Source organism: Sapajus apella, unplaced genomic scaffold, assembly GCF_009761245.1.
Source record: "Sapajus apella isolate SASKATOON/1434 unplaced genomic scaffold, GSC_monkey_1.0 scaffold140, whole genome shotgun sequence".
NCBI lineage: Eukaryota > Metazoa > Chordata > Mammalia > Primates > Cebidae > Sapajus > Sapajus apella.
In genome coordinates, this window is record NW_022437080.1 from 3,013,538 (window position 1) to 3,035,931 (window position 22,394).

The following is a 22,394-nucleotide window of genomic DNA, read 5'->3' on the forward strand; positions in this document are numbered from 1 at the left end:
TTTGTTTTGTTTTGAGACAAGGTCTCACTCTGCTGCCCAGGCTGGAGTGCAGTGGTGTGATCTCAGCTCATGGCAACCTTCACCTCCCAGGCTCAAGTAATCCTTCCACCTCAGCCTCCTGAGTAGCTGGGACTACAGGCACACACCACCAAGCCTGGCTAACTTTTTGTATTTTTAGTAAAGATGAGATTTTGTCATGTGGCTCAGGCTGTTCTCAAACTCCTGGGCTAAAGTAATCCACCTGCCTCAGTCTCCCACAGCGCTAGGATTACAGTCATGAGCCACCTCGTCCAGCCAGGAGTTGCTTCTTATAGATGAGAAAAGAAAGTTTTGTTGGGTTTTTCTTCCTTTCTTTGTTTTCTTTTTTGGAGACAAGGTCTCACTCTGTCATCCAGGCTGAAGTGCAGTGGCGTCATCAGTGCTCACCATAACTTTGAACTCCTGGCCTCAAAGATCCTCCTACCTCAGCCTCCCAAATAGCTGGGACTACAGGCATGCACCACCATGCTCAGATATTTCTTTATTTTTCTTTTGTAGAGACGAGGTCTCAGTATGTTGACCAGGCTAGTTTTGAACTCCTGGCCTCAAGTGATCCTCTTGCCCAAGCTCTCAAAATGCTGGGATTACAGGTATGAGCTATTGTGCCTGGCCAACACTTTCTGATGTTATTCTAAATGTATATAGAGAAGATATTTAATAAAATTATATTACATATGAAAGAAGGTAAATGGACATAAAAGGAGGTAAAATTTCTATACTTCACTGGAAGTGGTAAAATGATGACACCAGTAGATCCTTTCTCTCTGTGTGTATGTTTATAATGTGACACCTAACACAACCACTTTAGAAAGCTATAAAAAAGATATGTATTTTAACACATTGCAGATAAATCAAAATGGAATTCTTAAAAATTTTTAAATAAGCCATAGAAAGGCAGAAAAAAGAAAACATTAAAATATAAAGGAGAGAGGAAAAAATAGAAAACAAAAAATAAAATGGAAGACTAGAGCTGTAACATGAATAATTACATTATATGTAAAAGGCCTAAATACAGTAAGTCCTCACTTAATGTTATTGATATCTTCTCGGAAACTGAGGCTTTGAGTGAAATGATATGGAAAGAAACCAACTGTTTTCTCATCAACAGTATAATGAAACCACATTGAAGGGAAAAATGATATTTGAGTACCTGCTTTATATTCTTAGAAAGCCATAGTTTCCAACAATCTATTGACGATGTTAAGGGAGAATTTAGTGTATGCTAATGACAAGACAGAGACTGGCAGAATGGATTGAAAAACATGACCCAATTACATAGCGTCTATGAGAAACTCACTTAACATATATAGGTAGGCTGAAAGCAAAACAATGAAAAATATAGATCATGTAAATAGTAATCAAAACAGGAGTGGCTATATTAATAGCAGATAAAATAGACCTCAGAGCAAAGGAAATAACCAGAGACAGAGGATATTACATGATAATAAAAAGCACATCCACAAAGACATAGCAATCCTAACTGTGTATTCACCAAACAAAGCTGCAAAATACGTGAAGCAAAAATGATAAAACTTAAATGGAAAAGGGAAATCCACAATTATAACTAGAGACTCTCTCAACAATTGGTAAAACACATAGACAGAAAATCAGCAATAATGTAGACTTCAACACCGCTATTGACAACAAGATCTAACTGACATTTTTCAGAGCACGCCACCAAATAACAGCAAAATTTATGTTCTTTCCAAGTGCCTTAGAATATATACCAAGAGAGGATGTATCTTGGGCCATAAAGGAAACTTCAACATATTTAATAGAACTCAATTCCTACAGAGTGTGTTTCTTACCATAGTGAAATCAAACTAGAAGTCAATGACAAAATGATAACAGGAAAATCTCTAAACACTTGAAAACTAAACAACATATTTGTAAATTTTTACAGAGGAAATTTCAAGGAAAATTAAAAATTTTTTCCTGAATGCAAGTGAATGAAATTGAGTGAACTAAATGAAAGTATAACATGTAAACATTTGTGAAACACAGCTAAAGCAGTGCTGAGAGATTTATATCACTCCACATTAGACAAGAGGAAAAACCTTGAATTAATAATCTAATCTCCTGCTCAGGAATCTAGAAGAAGAAGGGGAAAATACACCCAAAGTTGGAAGGACAGAAATAATGAAAGAGCAGAAATTAAGGAAGTTAAAAATAAAAAATTAGAAAAGAAGTAATGAAACCAAAGACTGGTTCTTTGAAGAGGACAAAAATTCTTATTATTTTTTTTGAGATAGACTCTCACTCTTGTTGTCCAGGCTGGAGTGCAATAGGCAATCTCAGGTCACCACAATCTCTGCCTCCCAGGTTCAAGCGATTCTCCTGCCTCAGCATCCCAAGTAGCTGGAATTACAGGTGCCTGCCACCACACCTGGCTAATCTTTGTATTTTTAACGGAGACAGGGTTTCACCATGTTGGTTAGGCTGGTGTCAAACTCCTGACCTCAAGTGATCTGCCCGCCTTGCCCTCCAAAGTGCTGGGATTATAGGTGTGAGCCACTGTGCCCGGCCAGGACAAGGAAATTGACAAATCTTTAGCAAGACTGATAAATAAAAAATGGGGAAGATATAAATGGCCAATATCAGGAACGAAACAAGAGATATCACTATAAAGTCTGCACATATCAAGAAGAAAATAAGGTAATACTATGAACAAATTGACACGCATACATTTGACAGCTTAGATAACATGGGTCAATTCCTCAGAAAGCACAAATTACCACAACTCACTCAATATGAAATAGATAATTTGAATCATTCCTGTAACTATCAAATAAGCTGATTTTATAATTTAAAAACTCCCTATAAAAACAATTCCCAGGCCCAGATGTTTTCACCGGAGATTTCTGCCAAATACTTAAAGAAAAATTTACACCAATTCTACACAATTTGTTCCAGAAAACAGAAAGGAAGAAACACTTCCTAATTCATTTTATGCAGCCAGTGTTACTCTGATACCAAAACCAGAAAAGACAAAAGAAAAAAAATTCTCAGGCTTAGTGAATATAGTTGTAAAAATCCTTAATGAAACATTAACAAACAGCATTCAGCAACATAAAAAAGAATTATATGCTATGACCAAGTGGAGTATCCTCCAGGAATGCAAAGCTGATTCGATAGTTAAAAATCAGTAAATGTAAACCATGCATTAAAAAGCTAAAGAAAAAAAAATCTGATATCATTATCAACTGATGCAGAAAAAAATTCTATATTCAACACTTGTTCATGATAAAAACCTCCCAGAAAACTAGGAATATGGGACGCTTTCTCGACTTGAGAAAGGGCATCTATGAAAAACCTACAGCTAACAGTATGTTTAATGGTTAAAGTCTGAGTGCTTTCCCCCTAAGATAAAGGACAAAGCAAAGATATCTGCTCTCACCACTAATAATACTGGATGTTCTGGCCACTGCAATAGACAAGAAAAGGAACTAAAAGGCACAGGGAGAAAGAAAGAAAGAAAGAAAGAAAGAAAGAAAAGAAAGAAAAGAAAGAAAAGAAAGAAAAGAAAGAAAAGAAAGAAAGAAAGGAAAGAAAGAAAAGAAAGAAAGAAAAGAAAGAAAAGAAGGAAGGAAGGAAGGAAGGAAGGAAGGAAGGAAGGAAGGAAGGAAAGAAAGTTGTCCCTATTTGCAGATGACAGGATGATCTACACAGAAAATTCTAAGGAATTTATAAAAAGTCAGTTCAGCAGGCCTGCAGGAAATGAAGTCAACACACAAAAATTCAACATATTTCTATTTGCTAGCAATGAATATACCAATGTCAAAATGAAAAATATAGTACCATTTATAATGGCTAAAAAATACATGTAAATCTAATAAAACATGTATAGGGTTTGCGTGCTAAAAACTACAAAACATGATTGCATGAAATCAAATAAGATCTAAATAAAGAGAGCTACGTATCATGTTCACGGATTGGAAGACGGGTTTCATAGAGATGTTCATTCTCAAATTGCTATAAAGCCTATTACTATCAAAAATCCCAGCAAGGTTTCTCTTTTTTTTTTTTTGTGGATATATACAAGATTATTTTTATATGTACATGGAAATGCAAAGGAACTAGAATAACTAAAACATGTTTGAAGAAGCAAAGTAGGAAGAATTAGTTGACATAGCTTTAAGACTTATTATATAACTACAATAAACAGGATGCTGTAGCACTGTGGAGAGATACATTCAGTGGTCAAAGGAACGGGAGAGAGAACCTAGAAATAGACCCACACCACTAAGTTTTGTTAAAGATGTAAAAGCAATTCATTGATGGAAGGATAGATATTTTTGTGAATAATATTGGAGCAATATGTATCCATAGGAAAAAAAATTTAAAAGAACCTTGACCTAAGTGTCATGATCTATACAAAAATTAATTCAAAATGGGCAGGAGTTTGAGGCCAGCCTGGGTAACATGATGAAACCCTGCCTCTACAAAAAAATACAAAAATTAGCCAGGTGTTGTGGTGGGCACCTCTACATCCAGCTACATTGGAGGCTGAAGTGGGAGGGTAGCTTGAGCCCGGAAGGCAGAGGTTGCAGTGAGCCAAGATTGTGCCACTGCACTCCACCCTGGTTGGCTGTATATAACATTTTTGTATCTTTTTAAACATGTTAGAGATGTGTGTGTGTGTATGTATATATACATATAAACATATACATATTATAGATGCAAGCGATAACCTGGATGAATCTCCAGAGAAACATGCTGAGTGAAAAAAGCCCACCCCAGGCTGCATGTTATATAATTTCATGTATATAACATTTGTGCAATGGCAACATTCTAGAAATGGAGAACAGATCGGAGGTTGCCGGGGTTAAGCAGGTCTGGGGGCGAGTGTGAGGAAGGGGGCGAGACTAAACGAGGCCCCAGAAGGAGTCCTGGGGGTAAGATGTTTCTACTGGGGGAAACGGGTGAAGAGTATACGGTGATCTTTCTGTATTGTTCCTTGCGATTACATGGAAATCTACAATAATCCAAAAACAAAAAGTTTAATTTAAGATGTCGGGAGTCAGGGTGGCCAGCCTGCCTGGCCTCTGACCACGTGGGCCTGCTCAGTCAGATGTGACCTGCTGTCCTGAGGTCGGCAGCACAGGGCCTGGCCCCGAACGGGCCTCCGGCTTCCCAGCAGCAGAGCTGCCTCTCCAGCTCTGGGCCCCAGCTCCCCGCCCCCTGCCCTGCTCTCTGTGGCCTCATTCCCTATTCCCGGGGCTGGCTGTCTTCTCCCACTTTCTCAAGCCTGGGTTTCCAGCCCTTTTTATGGTGGCTCAGGAACCCAGATGAGGGTGGGGCTAGGGAGCAGCGCTGCTGATCCACCGATCCTGGATTGCAACTCAAGCGGTATCCGCTTACTGGCCAGGGAATCGAGGCAAAGCCAGGGTTTTTTTTTCCCTCTAAAAGCAAACTGCCTCACAACCCAAACCCATATGCTTTGACCTAATCAAAGTGGAATGTCAAATCCTGGTTGAGAGCAGGGCTGACCCTTCATTTGGCTCCCGTCTCTTGCATACGAAGTGCTTTTTGTTTTTTCCAAACATTCCGATAATGTATCCAAATTCTCTGGCTAATACGGGCTGCAATGTCCCTAACTGGAAGACACTGGAAGATCTCAGTAACCCCTGGGAGGGCCCAGTAGGAACATGTGATCCTGGTTGTGGGCTGCAGGCGTGCGTGGGGACACTGTGGGCAGGAGTGGGCTGGGTGGGGTGGGGGGGGGTAGCACCTGTATCTGTAGCCTCGCAGGACTCTCTGGATGCTGAGTGCTGCTCTGTCCAGCATCTGGCTTCTCTGTACCTCCAGCAGAGTGTCCTGATGATCCTGGAAGGGAGAGACACTGTCACCGGGCTGCCCACCCTCACTCCACAGCCCCTGCCTGGGGCTAGGGCTCTGTCTCCAGAAGGTAGCATCTCTCAGACTTCTCCCAGGAGGGCAGGCCAGAGAAGGGGACCCTCAAAGTGACCTTGATGTGGCTCAGACACAGGAGCTGCAACTATACCTCCCAGCCCAATCCAAGAACTTCTTACGTTAGCTCTTTCTTCTTGCCAATTCAATCTGGCATCCTTCATTTCTGCTCTGAAGAATTCAAGAGGGGTCACAAAATTTTCCTGAAATTGTGTTTTATTTCCCAAAATTATGTGACATTTGCATTCAACTGTATAAGAGCCTCATGCTTGTTTCAATATGAAAATGTTTCCCTCAATAATGGTGGGGGACTTTAATATCCCACTGTCAGTATCAGACAGATTATCGAGACAGAAAATTACCAAAGATATATAGGACTTGAACTCAGCTCTGGATCAAGTGGACCTGAGAGATATCTACAGAACTCTCCACCCCAAAACAACAGAGTATACATTCTTCTTGGTCCACATGGTGCTTACTCTAAAATTGATCACATAATTCTAAGTAAAACACTCCTCAGTAAATGCAAAAGAACTGAAATCATAACAAGCAGTCTCTCAGACCACAGTGCCATCAAATTAGATCTCAAGATTAAGAAACTCACTCAAAACCACACAACTACATGGAAATTGAACAACCTGCTCCTGAATGACTCCTGGGTAAATAATGAAATCAGGAAGTTCTTTGAAACCAATTAGAATAAAGAGACAACGTACCGGAATCTCTGGGACACAGCTAATGCAGTGTTAAGAGGGAAAGCTATAGCACTAAATGCCCATATCAGAAAGCTTGAAAGATCTGAAATCGACACCCTGACATCACAACTAAAATAACTAAGAACCAAGAGCAAACAAACTTCAAAACGAGCAGAAGACAAGAAATAACCAAGATCAGAGCAGAACTGGAAGCACAGATACGAAAAACTCTTCAAAAAGTCGTTGAATCCAGGGACTGGTTTTCTGAAAAAATCAATGAAATAGATAGACCACTAGCTAGACTAAAAAAGAAGAAAAGACAGAAGAATCCAACAGACACAATAAAAAATGATAAAGGGGCTATCACTACCGACCTCACAGAAATACAAACTACCATCAGAGAATACTACAAACACCTCTACGCAAATAAACTAGAAAATCTAGAAGAAGTGGATAAATTCCTGGACACATACACCCCCACCAAGACTGAGCCAGGAAGAAGTTGAATCCCTGAAAAGACCAATAACAAGTTCTGAAATTGAGGTAATAATAAACAGCTCACCAACCAAAAAAAGCCCAGGACCAGATGGATTTACAGCTGAATTCTACCAGAAGTACAAAGAGGAGCTCATACCCTTTCTTTCGAAACTATTCCAAACAATTGAAAAGGAGGGACTCCTCCCTGACTCATTCTATGAGGCCAGCATCATCCTGACCAACACCTGGCAGAGACACAACAAAACAAGAAAACTTCAGGCCAATATTCCCGATGAATGTCGATGCAAAAATTCCCAATAAAATACTGGCAAACTGAATACAGCAGCACATCAAAAACTTATACAGCACGATCAAGTTGGCTTCATCCCCAGGATGCAAGGCTGGTTCAACATACACAAATCAATAAACATAATTCATCACATAAACAGAACCAAAGACAAAAACCACATGATTATCCCCATAGACGCAGAAAAGGCCTTCAATAAAATTCAACATCCCTTTATGTTAACAACTCTCAATAAACTAGGTATTGAAGGAACATACCTCAAAATCATAAGAGCCATTTATGACTAACCCACAGTGCCCTGAGATGGTCCCTCTGCTGGCCTTGCTTCCTCAACTAAATTGGAAGCTACTCTGCTTCTTCTTGCCCATCTTAGCCTCTGAGCCCCAGCACTGCCTGACTACTGCAGAGCCAGATGGACAGACAGGCCGACTGGAGGGCTGGGGCCAGGAGGTCCCCTGAGGACACTTGAGGGCAGGTGGGCAGGCACTATGAGGGAAGAGGAAGGGGCAGCAGGGATGAGTTGGGGGCTTGGGTGAGCAGGCAAGGTGTCACCCGGTTCTACTCCTAGCTCTTCATCTTCCCTCTCACTGTGCTGTCCCACCAAGGCTTATGAGGCTATGGGACAGAGAGGTTCCCTCCCCAGTGGCTCTGACCCAAATGGCACTTCTGGAGGACCCCGAGGCTTCCTCTGTGTGACTTTAGTTCCCTGTGCATTTCGGGGGAGGCAGGTGGTGCTGGTGATGCTCACCCAATCCCCCCTAAGGACGAGTCACTTTGTGGGGAGTTGACACACCGCACCCTTCCACTAAAGCAGCAACCCTCCGGGCTCCGGAGAGGCTGGGCCTCCCCAGCTTCATAGCCGGCAGGCTATGGCTCCCAGAATGATGGAGGCCAGGTCCCAGGATACTGGCAGACCGCCCTGAGCTCCCAGGTTCTGCCCCGTGGCTGGAAGGTGCCTCCTCTGCACCCTCAGGCCTTGCCCTAGGTGCCCCTCTGAGAAGCTCCTGGGCTTGCCCAGGCTGGACTGGCCCTCCCTAGTCCTCCCACCACCACCTCATTGTACCCTAGTATGACTTTCTACAACCAGGAATGCCCTGAGGGCGGGCACTACGCTCTGAGCTGCTGCCCAGTAGCATCGGCTCAGGGTGCATGGACCATGGACCACAGGCCTGGTGCAAGAGCTGACCAGCCCGCATGGAGCAGGAGGCCTGGCCGTGGGTTCCTCGGGGTCTCACCTTCAGGAAAATCTTGGTCTTCCCCACTTTCCAGTCTTTGTCGGTCTGTAGCCACATGTCAGTGATGCCCAGGGTCATCTGGCAGAACTTGTCTCTGAGCTGCCAAGACCAAAAGGGGGTGTCAGTGGAGGTGGGGCAGGACCCCTCAGCAGGCTCTCTGGGAGTGGGTGTCTCCCTCCTTCTCCCACGAGTGCCCCCATCACCCCATCAGGGGCTGTGACCCCCCACCCCCACAGACACAATGGGAACCTCGAATCCGGGGTGGGGTGAGAGGGGAACTCAGGGTCTGGGGCCTCCATGTGCTATGGGATGCTCAGCCCAGGCCAGATCCAGCCTTAGGGTGGTTGAGGGTTCCAGGCAGGACAAGAAGAACCTTGGGACCCAGTAGCTTTCTGGCCACACCTCGGCTCCCTGACAGGGCAGGAGAGAACACGTCTGCTGCACAACTACAGACATGTTCCAGAAGGAAGCGCTGCGGCCACCAGCTCACCCAGACCCCAGGGAAAGCCCCCTCACTTCTGTGGCACTGGGAGAGGGAGAGGGCAGGGCGGGAGGAGGACAGAGGGAGGAAGGACTGGGTTCATCCCAAGGTTGGGGCTGGGGAGGGCAGCAGGAGGGCCCCTTGGTACTGGGGGCTGGAGGTGCCCGAGACTAAGGGGAAGGGCGTGGATGGACGAAGTGGCCGTCCCCGACAGCGCTGACCTGCATCCGCACGGCCCCGGGCAGCAGCACCCCGAACCTCTGTGAGAACTCCTGGAACGTGTAGCGGATGGGGAAGCCCGACTTGCGGATGCGCACGGTCTCCATCATGCCTGAGTATCGCAGCTGCCGCAGGCACAGCTCCCGGTCGAACAGCTGTGGGTGGACGCCGGGCGCTGACGCAGCGAAGCCCCCCTTTCCCGGCACTTCTCTCCAGGTACCCCTCTTCCCGGCACCCCACCACTGGGCACAGGCACACAGCCAGGGTCCGCGTGTCCACTCCCTCTCCCCGCCCGCCCCCACTGTCCTCCACAGACGGAAGAACTAAACAAATGCGACTCAGTAAGGCGACCTTTTTTTCCTTTGAGATGGAGTCTGGCTCTGCCGCCCAGGCTGGAGTGCAGTGGCGCAATCTTGGCTCACTGCACCCTCCACCTCCCGAGCTCATGTGATTCTCCTGCCTCAGCCTCCCGAGTAGGTGCGTGCCACCGCGCCCGGCTAAGTTTTTGCACTTTTAGTAGAGACGGAGTTTCGCTGTGTTGGCCAGGATGGTCTTGATCTCCTTGACCTCGTGATCTGCCCCCCACTGGCCTCCCAAAGTGCTGGGATTGCAGGTGTGAGCCACCGCGCCCAGCCAAGGCTACATTTTGAAGACAGTAGTGCAAGTAGCTGAAAAACCCTAAAAGTGTTGTCAAAGAGATGGAAGTCCATAGCGTGGAAACTGCGGCGCCCGCAGAAACACAGCGCTCCTATCGCTCTCAACTGCCTGAAGCACTGTGAATGTAAATATCCTCTGCACATGCCCAGGTTAAAATGTTTCTTTTTTTTTAAAATTAAATTTTATTTTTTTTGAGACAGAGTCTTGCTCTGTCACCCAGGCCTGGAGTGCTGTGGTGCGATCTCGGCTCACTGCAACCTTCACCTGCCAGGTTCAAGCGATTCTCCTGCCTCAGCCTCCCGGGTAGCTGGGATTACAGTCGTGTGCCACCCTGCCCGGCTAATTTTTATATTTTTAGTTAGAGACGGAGTTTCACCATGTTAGCTAAGCTGGTCCTGAACTCCTGCACTCAAATGATCCACCTGCCTTGCCCTCCCAAAGTGCTGGGATTACAGGCCTGAGCTGCCGTGCCTAGCCCAGTTTAAAATGTTTTTTAAGCGCCCCTTGCCTGCATAGGTCAGGGTGGAAGGCAGCCCCAGAGGCACTTCCAGCTTCATGGTGCCTCCCCCACACTAGCGAAATAAAACAATAAATCTACTTCGAGGCAGAAAATGTTCTCATCAACTTAGTTTCTCACTCCCTGGAGATGGAGGTCAGAGTGAGACCTGGAGGGGCCCATGGCCCCAGGGAGCTGAGCCATCTTTTGCTCAGAGGTGAGTGTAGCCTGCAGAGAAATGGCATGATGTCCTTCCCTGGGGTGTCAGGCTTCAGCAGGGGTCCCAAGTCTCTGCTATGGCTTGGATTCTAGAGAGCCCCCCTCCACCTACAAGCCAGGAGTCTCTGAGGGACCCTGGGAAATGCCCTCTGATCGGGCAAGCCCACCTCTGGGCACTGTTACCCCACCTGTGGGCCCACAGTGCCAATTGATGGTGGGGTCGGGGCCACACTGCGCTTAGCCTCAGGTAAGTGTTTAGCTGCACTTCACTGATGATTTCCTATGGACCTGGCTTTTCTTACTGAATCTTTGCAACAGTCCTACCTGAGGGTGGGGGAGATTGGCTCCAACTTAAGATGAGGTGCCTGAGGTGTAGGGTCGCGCTTCTCAGGGGCTGAGCCTGGGTTTGAACCCTGAGCCTGTCTGGGCTTCCCCTACACACCACACAGCAGGGCAGCTGCCACCGATGAGAGATGTCCCAGCTAGAGGCACTCTCAACCCTGAGCTGCAGCCTCAGTCCTGCCTGCCTGTTCTGCAGCTCCCAAGGTAGGCAGGGTGGGTATGAGCCAAGGGTTTCTGGAGGTACAGCTACTTCTTCCAGCAGCTAAGGAACAAGATAGGTAATCTCACAACTGCCTATTGTGCCTACAAGGAAGATACAACCTAGATTTCATAAGACAAACCTCATTTTATTTTTTTAGAGACAGGGTCTTGCTCTGTCACCTAGGCTGGAGTGCAGTGATATGATCATAGCTCACTGCAGCCTCGACCTCCTGGGCTCAAGTGATCCTTCTCCCTCAGCATCTTGAGTAGCTGAGAGTACAGGCACACACTACCATGCCTAGCTAAATTTTGTACTTTTAATTTTTTTGCAGAGATAGGGTCTTGCTATGTTGCCCAGGCTGGCTTCAAGCAATCCTCCTGCCTCAGCCTCCCAAAGTGCTGGGGTTACAGGAGTGAGCTACTGCACCCAGATCAAACTCAATTTCACATAGTTTTATTTTTTTCCAAAAAGGTATTTAATTTCATGTAATTATTCCCTTATGAATTGTTTCTTGAACGATTTTATATCTGTTTCAGCTGATGTCTCCTAGTTTGAGGAATCCCCGCATTTGCAGCCTCTGGGTGGGACTCCCCAGCCCTTGGAGCAGGTACTCCCTTGGGGTGGCGAGTGGGCTCTCACCCCCTCACCATCTCATATCAGGTAAAGCTTGCTCTCTGCAGGGCTTGGGGAAAGGAGTGGTGTCAACTTCTGGAGTCCTATTACTGGTTGCTGCCTTTGTTGAGTGTGGTTTACACATGGGACATGCGCTGCAAACCTCATGTCCAACCCTCAGTGCATTCCTGCAGGCAGGAGCAAGTCTGGCTTTACAGAAGAGAAAACTGAGGCTCACAGCAGCGAAGAGCCAGGCCAAGCACACACAGAAGATGTGTGGCAGGGCTAAGGGAACTGAGGTCTGGGCAATCCAAAGCCCTGCAGGTCACTGACCTTCACACGACCTAGACTGGCCGCCTTACAACAGTGTACTTATCTGTAAGGTAGGGGCAGTAACAGCCCTAACAGTAGCCAGGCCCGGGTAGAAGGAGTGACCGCAACCCTAGAGGCCATCAGCCTCATCATCCTCCCTCCTTTGCTGTGCCCCAGCCTCCTGTCATTACCAGTGGCTTCTTATACTCATTGGGTTTGATGCAGCGGATGAAGTAAGGCTGGCAGTTGGTCAGAATTTTCATCAGCTGGTCCAGAGACTGTTTGAACTGGCCTGCTAAGGTGGAGGGCCGCTTGGATGAGTCTGCAGACTGTGGATAGAAGCACAGAGCACAAGTGGGCCTCAGGAGCCATGTCCTGGGACAGCTGCCCCTGTAGCCCAACAAGGGCAGCTGCCATGGTCCTGCAGGTGGGGTGGGGCATCCACCTATCCAAGAACCCACCCATCCATCCATCCATCCACCCAGCCAGCCACACACCCACATACCCATCCATCCACCCAGCCATCCACACACCCACACACCCATCCACCCACCCAGCCATCCACTCACCCATCCACATAGCTACCCACCTATCCATCCACCCACTCACCCATCCACCCAACCACCCACCCACCCATTCACCCATTCACTTACACACCCATCCACTCACCCACCCATCCACTCACCCACCCATCCACCCACCCACCACTCATCCATCCGTTCACTCATCCATCTACCCTCCCACCCACCCATCTATCCACTCGCCCATCTATCTGCCCACCCACCCATTCACCCATCCATTTACCCATCAACCCACCCATCCATCTATCCACTCACCCATCCACATAGCCACCCACCCATCCATCTATCCATCCACCCACTCACCCATCCACCCCACCATCCACCCACTCATTCACCCATCCACTATCCACCCATCCATCCACCCATCCATCCACCCACCCACCACCCATCTACCCACTCACCCATCTATCCACCCACCCACCCATTCACCTATTCATTTACACATCCACTCACCCATCCATCCATCCACTTACCCACCATCCATCCATCCATCCATCCATTGCAGGTTTAACAAGTGCTTACTGCATGCTGGGACCCAGAAGTGAGTAAAATGGTCTTTCCTGTACATGTCTGTCTGGGGTGAGAGACCCAGGAGGGTGCCTGGGAGCCCACCTTGAAGAGATGGTTTCCTGCCTTTGCCTGGCGGATGGTCCCATGGCCCAGCCTGGTCTCTGCTAACTCCAGGTTGAATATTTCCTTCAGAAACTTGTTTTTGGAGGAGTACACCAAGGTGAGGATATCTGTGCTCAGTACGTCTCTGTTCTTCTCCAGGAAGCCTGTGGGGACCCAGGGCCCACCCAGCATCCCAGCTCAGCCATCACTGCCCACCCTTGGGGAAGAAGAGGGCAGTGTGGGGGAACACCAGATGCCTGGAGGAGCCCTCCCACTACAGCTCCACTAAGGCCATGCTCTCCACCCCTCTACCCAGGCATGGCAACCACCATCTACCCACACAAAGAAGTCCCTTCTCCCACCTAAAGTCTGGACCCCCCAACTTCCCATTCCCACTCCAACCCCCTCATCTGAGCTGCCACCATCCTTCTGCCTCTGGGCAGGTCCTGCCAGAGTTAAGGCTCCTTCAGGCTGAAAGCTGAAAGCCCTCCCCAGAAATAGGAGATGGGCAGTGTCATGGGCTAAATTGTGTCCCCTAAATTCATATTTTGGTGTCCTAACATCCTATACATCAGAACATGACTGTGTGCGGACACAGGGCCTTTAAAGAGGGGATTAAAGTAAAATGAGGTCGTTAGGATAAGCCTAATCCAGTGTGATTAGCATCATTATAAGAAGGGGAGACAAGGACAGACACACAGAGGGAAGGAAGGCCATGTGAGGACAAAGGGAGAAGTCGGCCATCTGCATACAAAGGAGAGACGCCTCAGAAGGGCTCAAATCTGCCAACACCTTGTCCTGGACTTCCAGCCTCCAGAACTCTGACAATCCTTCCTGCCAACACTTTGTCCTGGACGTCCAGCCTCCAGAACTCTGACAATCCTTCCTGCCAACACCTTGTCCTGGACGTCCAGCCTCCAGAACTCTGACAATCCTTCCTGCCAACACCTTGTCCTGGACTTCCAGCCTCTAGAACTCTGACAATCATTCCTGCGAACACCTTGTCCTGGACTTCCAGCCTCTAGAACTCTGACAATCATTCCTGCCAACACCTTGTCCTGGACTTCCAGCTTCTAGAACTCTGAGACAATCATTCCTGCCAACACCTCGTCCTGGACATCCAGCCTCCAGAACTCTGACAATCCTTCCTGCCAACACTTTGTCCTGGACTTCCAGCCTCTGGAACTCAGACAATCCTTCCTGCCAACACCTTGTCCTGGACTTCCAGCTTCTAGAACTCAGACAATAATTTCTGTTGTTTAAGCCACCCAGTCTGTGGTGTTTGTTACTGCTGCCCTAGTGACTAACACAGGCGTGGCTCCAGGGGGTGAGAAGATTCCATGTCTCCCATCCAGCCATGGGTAGCAATGGCTTAGCCCTGCAGTAGGGAAAGAACCACACTGAGAAGGCACTGAAGACCAGCTACTCCTCAAAGCCAGGCTCCGTGAGGCCAGCGCTGCACTGCTTGGTCTCTAAGGACCAACTCTCAAGGGCACAACCCTGACCTTCTTCTTCCACTTTGCTCCCTTTAAGTCTCCCCAGCTTTTACAGGTATGCTCTGTGCACACCTGCACAGCCTGCGGTGGATCTGGGGGGGCAGAGTCAAGGATGGGAGAGGGAAGGGAGCCTGTTTCCCACCTCTTCCTGCAGGTGTCTGTGAGAGGAGCAGCACCAGGGGGGCTGCACTGGGTGCTGGGCCGGGGGTAGACACTCAGTGACACCCTGAGTCCCTGAGGCTCAGGCAGAGCGCCCCACAAGGGTCAGGGAGCTCCTTGGATGTTTTCGGGGTGGGGAGGGTCGAGACACTCCTGGGTTCAGTCTCTCAACAGGCAGAGTAAGTGGAGCCAAGGTCATCAGCATAGCAGGGCATCCAAAATAAAAAGAAGGCTTAGCTTTAATTAATATTGCTAGAATCTCACAACCAGAAAATCTAGAAAGAATCTACCTTAATCTTAGCGTTATGTAAGTTTCCTATCATTTCAAAAACAAACTCAGCCCTGAATTGCCCCATGGAGGTTGGAGGATGGGCTCAGTATCTTCTTTGAAGGACCTGCAGGTCCAATTGGCTCTGGCCTCTCCATTTTCCAAGAGCCCTAAGCCAGGATCTGGCAGGAACTGTGAAGGAGCCACGGCACCTTTCCCTTTCTGCCTGGCCTCCCAATGCCTCGCCTGCTCTGAGTAAATGACCATCCTCTGCTCACAAGAATCATCCCTAGATTCCTGTCCCTCATTTCTCCACACCCGGTGCAGAGAGTGACCGTCTGGCCGCCCCGCTTTCCTGACCACAGCAGCACATGGCTGCCCTTCTCATTTTTCTCAGCACACCCATAGGTGTGCTAAAAATCCAGGCCTTCACTTCTTCAATCAAAACCATACCCTCTCTAAACATATCCCAAAATTAAATGGGTGAAAGACCTAATGTAAAAGCTAACACAAAAATATTCTTAGAAGAAAACATAGGGATAAATCTTCATGACCTTGTATTTGACCCTGGACTCTTAAATGTGACGCAAGCAAAGAAAGGAAAATAAGTACGTTGGACTTCTTAAAAATGAAAGCTTTTTGGGCCTCAAAGGACACCATCAAGCAGGTGAAAAGACAGTCCACAGGGTGAGAAAATAATTTACGAATCACATATTCGGTACTTGTATCCAGAATATATAAAGAACTCTTACAACTCAACAATAAAAAGACAACCCAGTGAAAACACGGGCAGAGTGTTTAAATAGACATTCCCCCAAAAGACGTGCAAATGTCCAGGAAGCACACGAAAAGGTGATCATCATCATTAGCCATCGGGGAATGCAGATGCAAATCACACTGAGACGTCAAACCCACTAGGGTAGCTATGATGAAAAAGACAGACGAGCTACGGCGGAACTGGAGCCCTCATACATTGCTGATGGGAATGTAAAATGGTACAGCCGCTGTGGAAAACAGTGTGGTGATTCCTCAAACAGTTAAACGTAGAGATAGAGTTACCATACAACACAGCAATTCTGCTGTTAGGTAGATACCCAGGAGAAATGAAAACATATGCCCACACAAACACTTGCACATGGGTGTTCATAGCAGTATTATTCATACTAGGCAAAAAGTGGAAAAAATCCAAATGTCCATCAACTGATGATGAGACAAACAAACATTCTAGATAATGGAAAGTTTTTTGCAATAAAAAGACCTGAAGCACGGACATGTGCTACAACATAAATGAACCTTGAAAACATGATGCTAAGTGACAGAAACCAGCCACAGAAGACCACGTATTGTATGGCTCCATTTATGTAAAAATTCAGAATAGGCAAATCCATAGAGACAGAAAGTAGTTGTTGACCAGGGTTGGGGGGAAATGGGAGTGACTGCTAATGAGGGGTTTCTTTGGGGGTGGTGAAAAAGTTCTAAAATGGTGGCAATCATTAATATACTCTGAATACACTACTGTCAAGTTGTACGCTTAAAATAGGTGAATAACATGGTATGTGAATTACATCTCAATGGAGTTATTACCAAAACAAAACATTCCTGGCCCATTCCATTTTCTCTCTCCGGTAGAAGCCACACGACTCATCTCTCTGTCCCAGTGCTAGAGCTGCAGAATAGCCTCATCCTCTGAGCCTCTTTCCCTGCTCTCCCTGGAACCCTTTGCAGATGTGGAAGGAGCTGCACCCACCTTCTGGAACCCTTTGCAGATGTGAGAGGAGCTGCACCCACCTTCTGCCTGGTAGTACACGTCGCCAGCAAAATGGGCAATGCCAAATCTGGCATCGTGGACGTTCTTGGGTTGTAAGAAGGCCTTGTTGTTGGTGTGGACACTGTTCAGTTTTTGCAGCATGGTGAGATCTGTCCCCTGGAAGAACCCAGACACCCTGTGGGCTGAGGTCCCAGAGTTCAACAAGGGGGAGGTCAGCCTCAGGGGCTTCCTCATGGAGGCAAAGAAATCTGGGCTCAGAATGATGGAGGGCCTCTGTGTGGACAGGAGGCTAATGCCCAGGGATCAGTGACCTGTTGCAGGGAGCGAGGGCTGAGCTGGGAGCAGAGGCTGGGTCTGCTGCCCTCCACCACCACCAGCTCTTCTTTTTTTTTTTGAGATGGAGTCTTGCTCTGCCACGCAGGCTGGAGTACAGTGGCCAATCTTGGCTCACCGCAACCTCTGCCTCCCTGGTTCAAGCGATTCTCCTGCCTCAGCCTACTGAGTAGCTGGGATTTCAGACGCACACCACCACGCCGGGGTAATTTTTGTATTTTTAATAGAGGCAGGGTTTCACCATGTTGGTCAGGCTGATCTTGAACTCCTGACCTCATGATCCATCCACCTTGGTCTCCCAAAGTGCTGGGATTACAGGGGTGACACCACCACCAGCTCTTCTGCTACACCCTCTTAATTATTGGACCCCAGCAGTCAGAGAAATGGGCCTTGGAGAGAGAGGAGGGTCTGTCTGGTTAGGCCGGGGGTCTTCTGCTTATTCCTGGCAGAGGTTTCAGTGACTCTCAGAACAAGAGCCCCCCCCCCAATGGAGTTTTCCAGCCTCAAAGAGGAGACCTGTCACAGGGACTCCACCAGAAGGTCGGTGGGTCCGAACACACACCTTTGGGAAGCGGCTTTCTTCGTCCAGGAGGCAGATGATGCCCATGGGCTTGAGGGCCAGCAGGTCCAGGATGGGCCGATTGTCGGTGTAGTGGATATAGTCCCAGGAGATGTTCTCCGAGTGGTACTCCTCCTGCTCCATGGTGAACACGTGCTGCACAAAGAACTGCTGCAGGTGCTCATTGGCGAAGTTGATGCAGAGTTGCTCGAAGCTGTGGAGGCAAGGTCACAGCCCAGGGGTGGAGCGGGGCCAGCTGGGTCCCCACTGTAGCAGGCTGGAGCCATAGGATCACAGCCATCTGCACACAGCTGCATACAGTCTGCCCGCAGATGCACAGCTCCTGTACACACAGATGCACACTCATTCCGGCACACCCTTTCTCCAGAGACCCTCCACCACCGTCACCTTCTCCACCCATGGCACAAAGACAAAGAGAAACGAGGAGGCTCAGCATATCATCAAGTCCTCGCCCCCTCCAGGGTCCTCTGCTAGGCCTGCCTGCCTGACACAGAAACATTCTTGTGGTCTGAGTGCACAGCAGCAGCCCCACCCCTGAGCCTTGGTATTGAGATGAGCTTCCAAAGACCCAGCATTAACTGCCGGACCTCCCCGGCATCAACCAGGCATATGCCCTACTGCCACCGTTCCCAGATCAGATCTCCAACCTGAGCTTCCCCCTGCGTTCTCTGCTTCGGAAATGCCCCCTCCACCCACCACCCCCGGCTCAAGTCAGAAACCGAGGAGTCCTGCTTAACATCTCTCTGCCTGTCCTCCCCAATTCTCATCAGTTGCCAAAGTCTGGCCCATGCTACCTTCAATACCGTACCTGACCTGTTTACTTCTTTCCATTCCCACTGCTGCCACCTTGCCCAGGCCTTCACTGCTCACCTGCCGCACACCTGATGGCCTCCTAATGGCTCCACCCGCTCCAGCCTTGTCTGGCAGGTCATTCTCCATGCAGCCCCTAGAGGGCACTTTCAGATGTGCACTCTGGACCCTGCTCCAAGTCCTCTGGGCTTCCTGCTCTTTTCAGGGGCCAGACAGTGGCCCCAGTAGGAAGCCCTGCCCGCCTCTCCAGCCTCACCTGGGGCCTCTCCTCCCACTTTGGACTTCCCAAAGCGCTCTGAATGCACCGGTTCTTTGCTGCCCCCGAGCCTCCGGGCATCCGAGTCCCCCCTTTCCTCATGTCTTGGTTTGTTCTGCTCATCTTTGGGTCTGTCTTAGGCAGCCTTGCGTCAGGATGGGTTGCCCACTTAGGCAAGACCTCCCCATGTCTGAGACTGCTTGTCCAATGTCTGTCGATCCAGGAGGCAGGGAGCAGGTGTGCTGCCTGAAGCTGCTCACTGACACTTGCAGAAGCTGTGCTGGGGAGGGACACGGTCCCAGCCCTCAGGCTGCAGCCCTGGCATAAACCCAGCTGGTGGCTTCACTTCAGCTGGCCTCCTTCTGGGAGGGGCCCCTATATACCTGGCCCAATGCTCCAGAATTGAGCCCTCATCTTCCTCCAAAGTGCCCAAAGGTGTGTGGTGAGCTCACCTGTCCCTCTCAGGGTCAGACGCCAATGATCCAAGTCACACTTGAGCTCTCTACGCCTTAGAGAGTGCACTGGGCTAAGTTTTGCCAGCCCTGACTCTCCCACCTGACCTCAGTGAGCAGGCCCCTGCCCTGCACCCCTGGCTGGCCTTGGGGGGCTGAGATCCCAGCGTGCTTGCATGTGGAATGGCTTGTGGCTTGACAGTCCTGGCTGTCCAAGGAGGGCCTTCTGAATCACTCCCAGATCAGACCTCACTTGGAGACAGGCCACCAGCAGGGGCATGCAAGGTCAGGCTAGCCTCCTGGTTCCTCAGACAGGGCCCAGAGGCCTCTGCTTCCTGGAGCCAGCGGCCCAATCTCTGTCCCACCAAGCCCTTTAAAAAAGCCAGTGTTGTCAGCCTGCTTGTCCCAGTCTTCATGGGACTCCTCCTGCTGGTGATAGTGCCCCTGAGCATCATCTGGCCTGGCCTGGCCTGGCTGTACCGCCCGCCTGGTCTCCTCACCACCTTTGTCTATCTGACGCCCCAGGCTGCATCACAGTCACACCTGGTAGCTATTTTCTGACCTGCCTTCTGGTTACAGCTCTCCTGCTTCCAGTCTGGGATGCCAGGACAGGAATCTGGGACACAAGGTCAGAGGAGTCCTGCCTTGCCTTACCCCACAAACTAAAAAGTCAGGGGTGGCCCACAAATGTTTCTTAGCTTCCCCTGCTACCTAAGATGATAAACCAGCCAGATGCAGCTAAATCCATGTTACTGATTTCCATTTCAACCCTGGCCTCGTGTGATAATCCAGTCTGGCTCATGAGGAGAGCAGGTGGCTCAAGAGGGGTGACAAATGCCGGGCTGTCAGCCTGGTTCTCAGGGACAGCTTTTAGTTTTACGGCTGTCTCTAGATGGCAGGGCACAGCACCACCCCACGCAGAGCACGCGGACCTGCTGGGACTCGCCAGGCCCGGTGCAGGGTGCTGGCTCCCTTCCAGCTTGCTCCCTTTGAGAGGAGCTGCTTATCTTCCATTTTCTGGAAGCAGTGGGGCTGCGATCTTAGATCTTCATACCTATTGTTCTTGAAATTTTCAAAGCCAAATATGTCCAGGAGGCCGATGGCCCTCCACACATTTTTGGGGTCCTGGGGTGGTGGAGTGAAGATGGCAGCATTGATCTTCTTGACAATCCACAGGAAGAGGTGCCCGTAGATGCCCTGGAGAGACACAGGGGTGGGAGAATCCTCGGCTTGGAGGCTCAGGAAGAGGTCACCTCCAAGTTCACCTGGAGAGGCTGAATGTCTTAGACCTACTGAGGATGTTATCCCTCCTTCACAGCCAAGAAACCAGGGCCCAAGAAGCTGAGGAGCCCATGGTCACTAGGCAGGTGACTGGCAGAGAAGGGACCTGCCCAGGACCTTCTGCTCTGTCCTGCCCTCCAGCAGCACAGCAAGGAGCAGGGCCATGGTCAATAGATGGCCAGGTGAGCCCTGCTGTCTCAGCTCTGTACCTTGACAAAGGCGTCCCTCCGGTCAGCAGCCTGGGCGACGTTCAGGGGCCTGGTGACAAATTCCCCTCTGATAAGGATGGTGTGCTTGATCAGACAGTCCCGGAGCTCCTGGTGCTGCACCTGGGGAGGCAGGTGGGGGCTGCGTCGCACTTGCGCAGGGCCTGGCCCAGCACTCTGACCTGCCTCTGCCAAGTCTTGTCCCCTCTTGTGACCAAGCACCTATGCCCACCTGAGGGTGGTTGGTGCCCGAGGTCAGGGCAAAAGGCCCTGGGAGCTGTCAGGGAAGGATTCTCCAGCTTGGTGGGCTGAGTCCTTAGTGGATCTCCTGGGGGCTGAGAAAGGGGCTGGCGCCCCAAGGTGGGCTTTGGGAAACCAGGGTGAGGGAGGGCTCTGAGGACAGACCTCAGGCATGTCCTGGCTGAAATCAGTCCCGCCTGAAGGCTGAGAGTCTACAGGAGCAAGGGAGTGTGCTGGGCTGGGCCTCCACTGAAGCCTGCAAAACCCAGTTTCTGAGTACCCTCAAACCAAAAGAAGAATGTTAACAGCAAAATGTACCTAACGTGATTGCTTGCTTTATATATTTATTTATTGCTCCTGATTCTATTAATTTTCCATCAGAACTGTCAATGGGAGTGATGTGGGGTGCGGCCATGTGCCCATTGCAGAGGTATCCCCTCACCCCATGCCTGCTGCCCTTCTGTTATGCAGAGGCCGCCTTTGGCTTGGGGAACAACCTGGAAGCCTAATGGGATGGGCCATGGACTCGCTGCCACATCCCGCTTTCCCAGAATAGCGGAGGCCCCGGAGAAGCCCTGTGGCTTTCATTAAAGCCAAACTGGCCACACCGCTGCTCTGTTTGGCACTGCCCCACCCTGCGCCCACCCTCAGGCACCCACAGTATAGAGGGCAGGGGGTGAGCCTAGAGCCTGGGAGAAGGGCAGGGGCCTGGGTAGGGTTATGAGAATCAGGTGTTAGGGGTCTGTCAGCCCAGGCCTCTGGGCCCCCACCAGCATGGAAGATGCAGACGCAGCAGCCGTACCTCCAGTAACTTCATCACAGTGGGAAAGGCGGGCGTCTCCATCAAGTCTGAGGAGTCCAGGTTCTCGAAGACCGAAGCTAGAGAGAGAAGCAGGAATCCTGGGTGGGAAGGCAGCCTGGAGCGAAGGGAGCTAGGCTCCGATAGGCCCGGGTCTACGGCAGACCCAGATCCGCTCAGCAGGATAGCTGCCCCAGCGGGAGCCATGGCCTCTCCCGGGTCCTCTCTTTGAGGGAGCCGACGGCCCCATGATCGCAGGTCATTCCCACCTTTGCTGTTGGTGAACGTGCCAGACCACTTCCTCTTGAGGAGACCAGGGCCTTGGGTCAAAGGGAAGTTTAAAGAAAGGT

The 22,394-nt window shown here is 49.5% G+C and overlaps 1 protein-coding gene across 5 annotated transcripts in view; it reads right to left on the minus strand.

Annotated features, from left to right (window-relative positions):
• The window catches only part of MYO7B (myosin VIIB), a 94,864-nt gene that overhangs the window by 33,475 nt on the left and 38,995 nt on the right, over nt 1-22,394 (minus strand). For all 5 annotated transcript variants that reach the window (XR_004264452.1, XR_004264451.1, XM_032263955.1 and 2 more), the window contains 10 exons: nt 22,048-22,124; nt 21,009-21,128; nt 20,573-20,715; nt 17,983-18,193; nt 17,108-17,243; nt 13,397-13,560; nt 12,395-12,532; nt 9,366-9,518; nt 8,664-8,762; nt 5,771-5,865 (listed from right to left, as the gene is read on the minus strand). Coding sequence is in view for 3 of the 5 variants with exons in the window: in XM_032263955.1 (XP_032119846.1) it covers nt 5,771-5,865; nt 8,664-8,762; nt 9,366-9,518; nt 12,395-12,532; nt 13,397-13,560; nt 17,108-17,243; nt 17,983-18,193; nt 20,573-20,715; nt 21,009-21,128; nt 22,048-22,124 (1,336 nt within the window). In the remaining 2 variants the exon portion in view is untranslated. The remainder of the gene's footprint in view (nt 1-5,770; nt 5,866-8,663; nt 8,763-9,365; nt 9,519-12,394; nt 12,533-13,396; nt 13,561-17,107; nt 17,244-17,982; nt 18,194-20,572; nt 20,716-21,008; nt 21,129-22,047; nt 22,125-22,394) is intronic.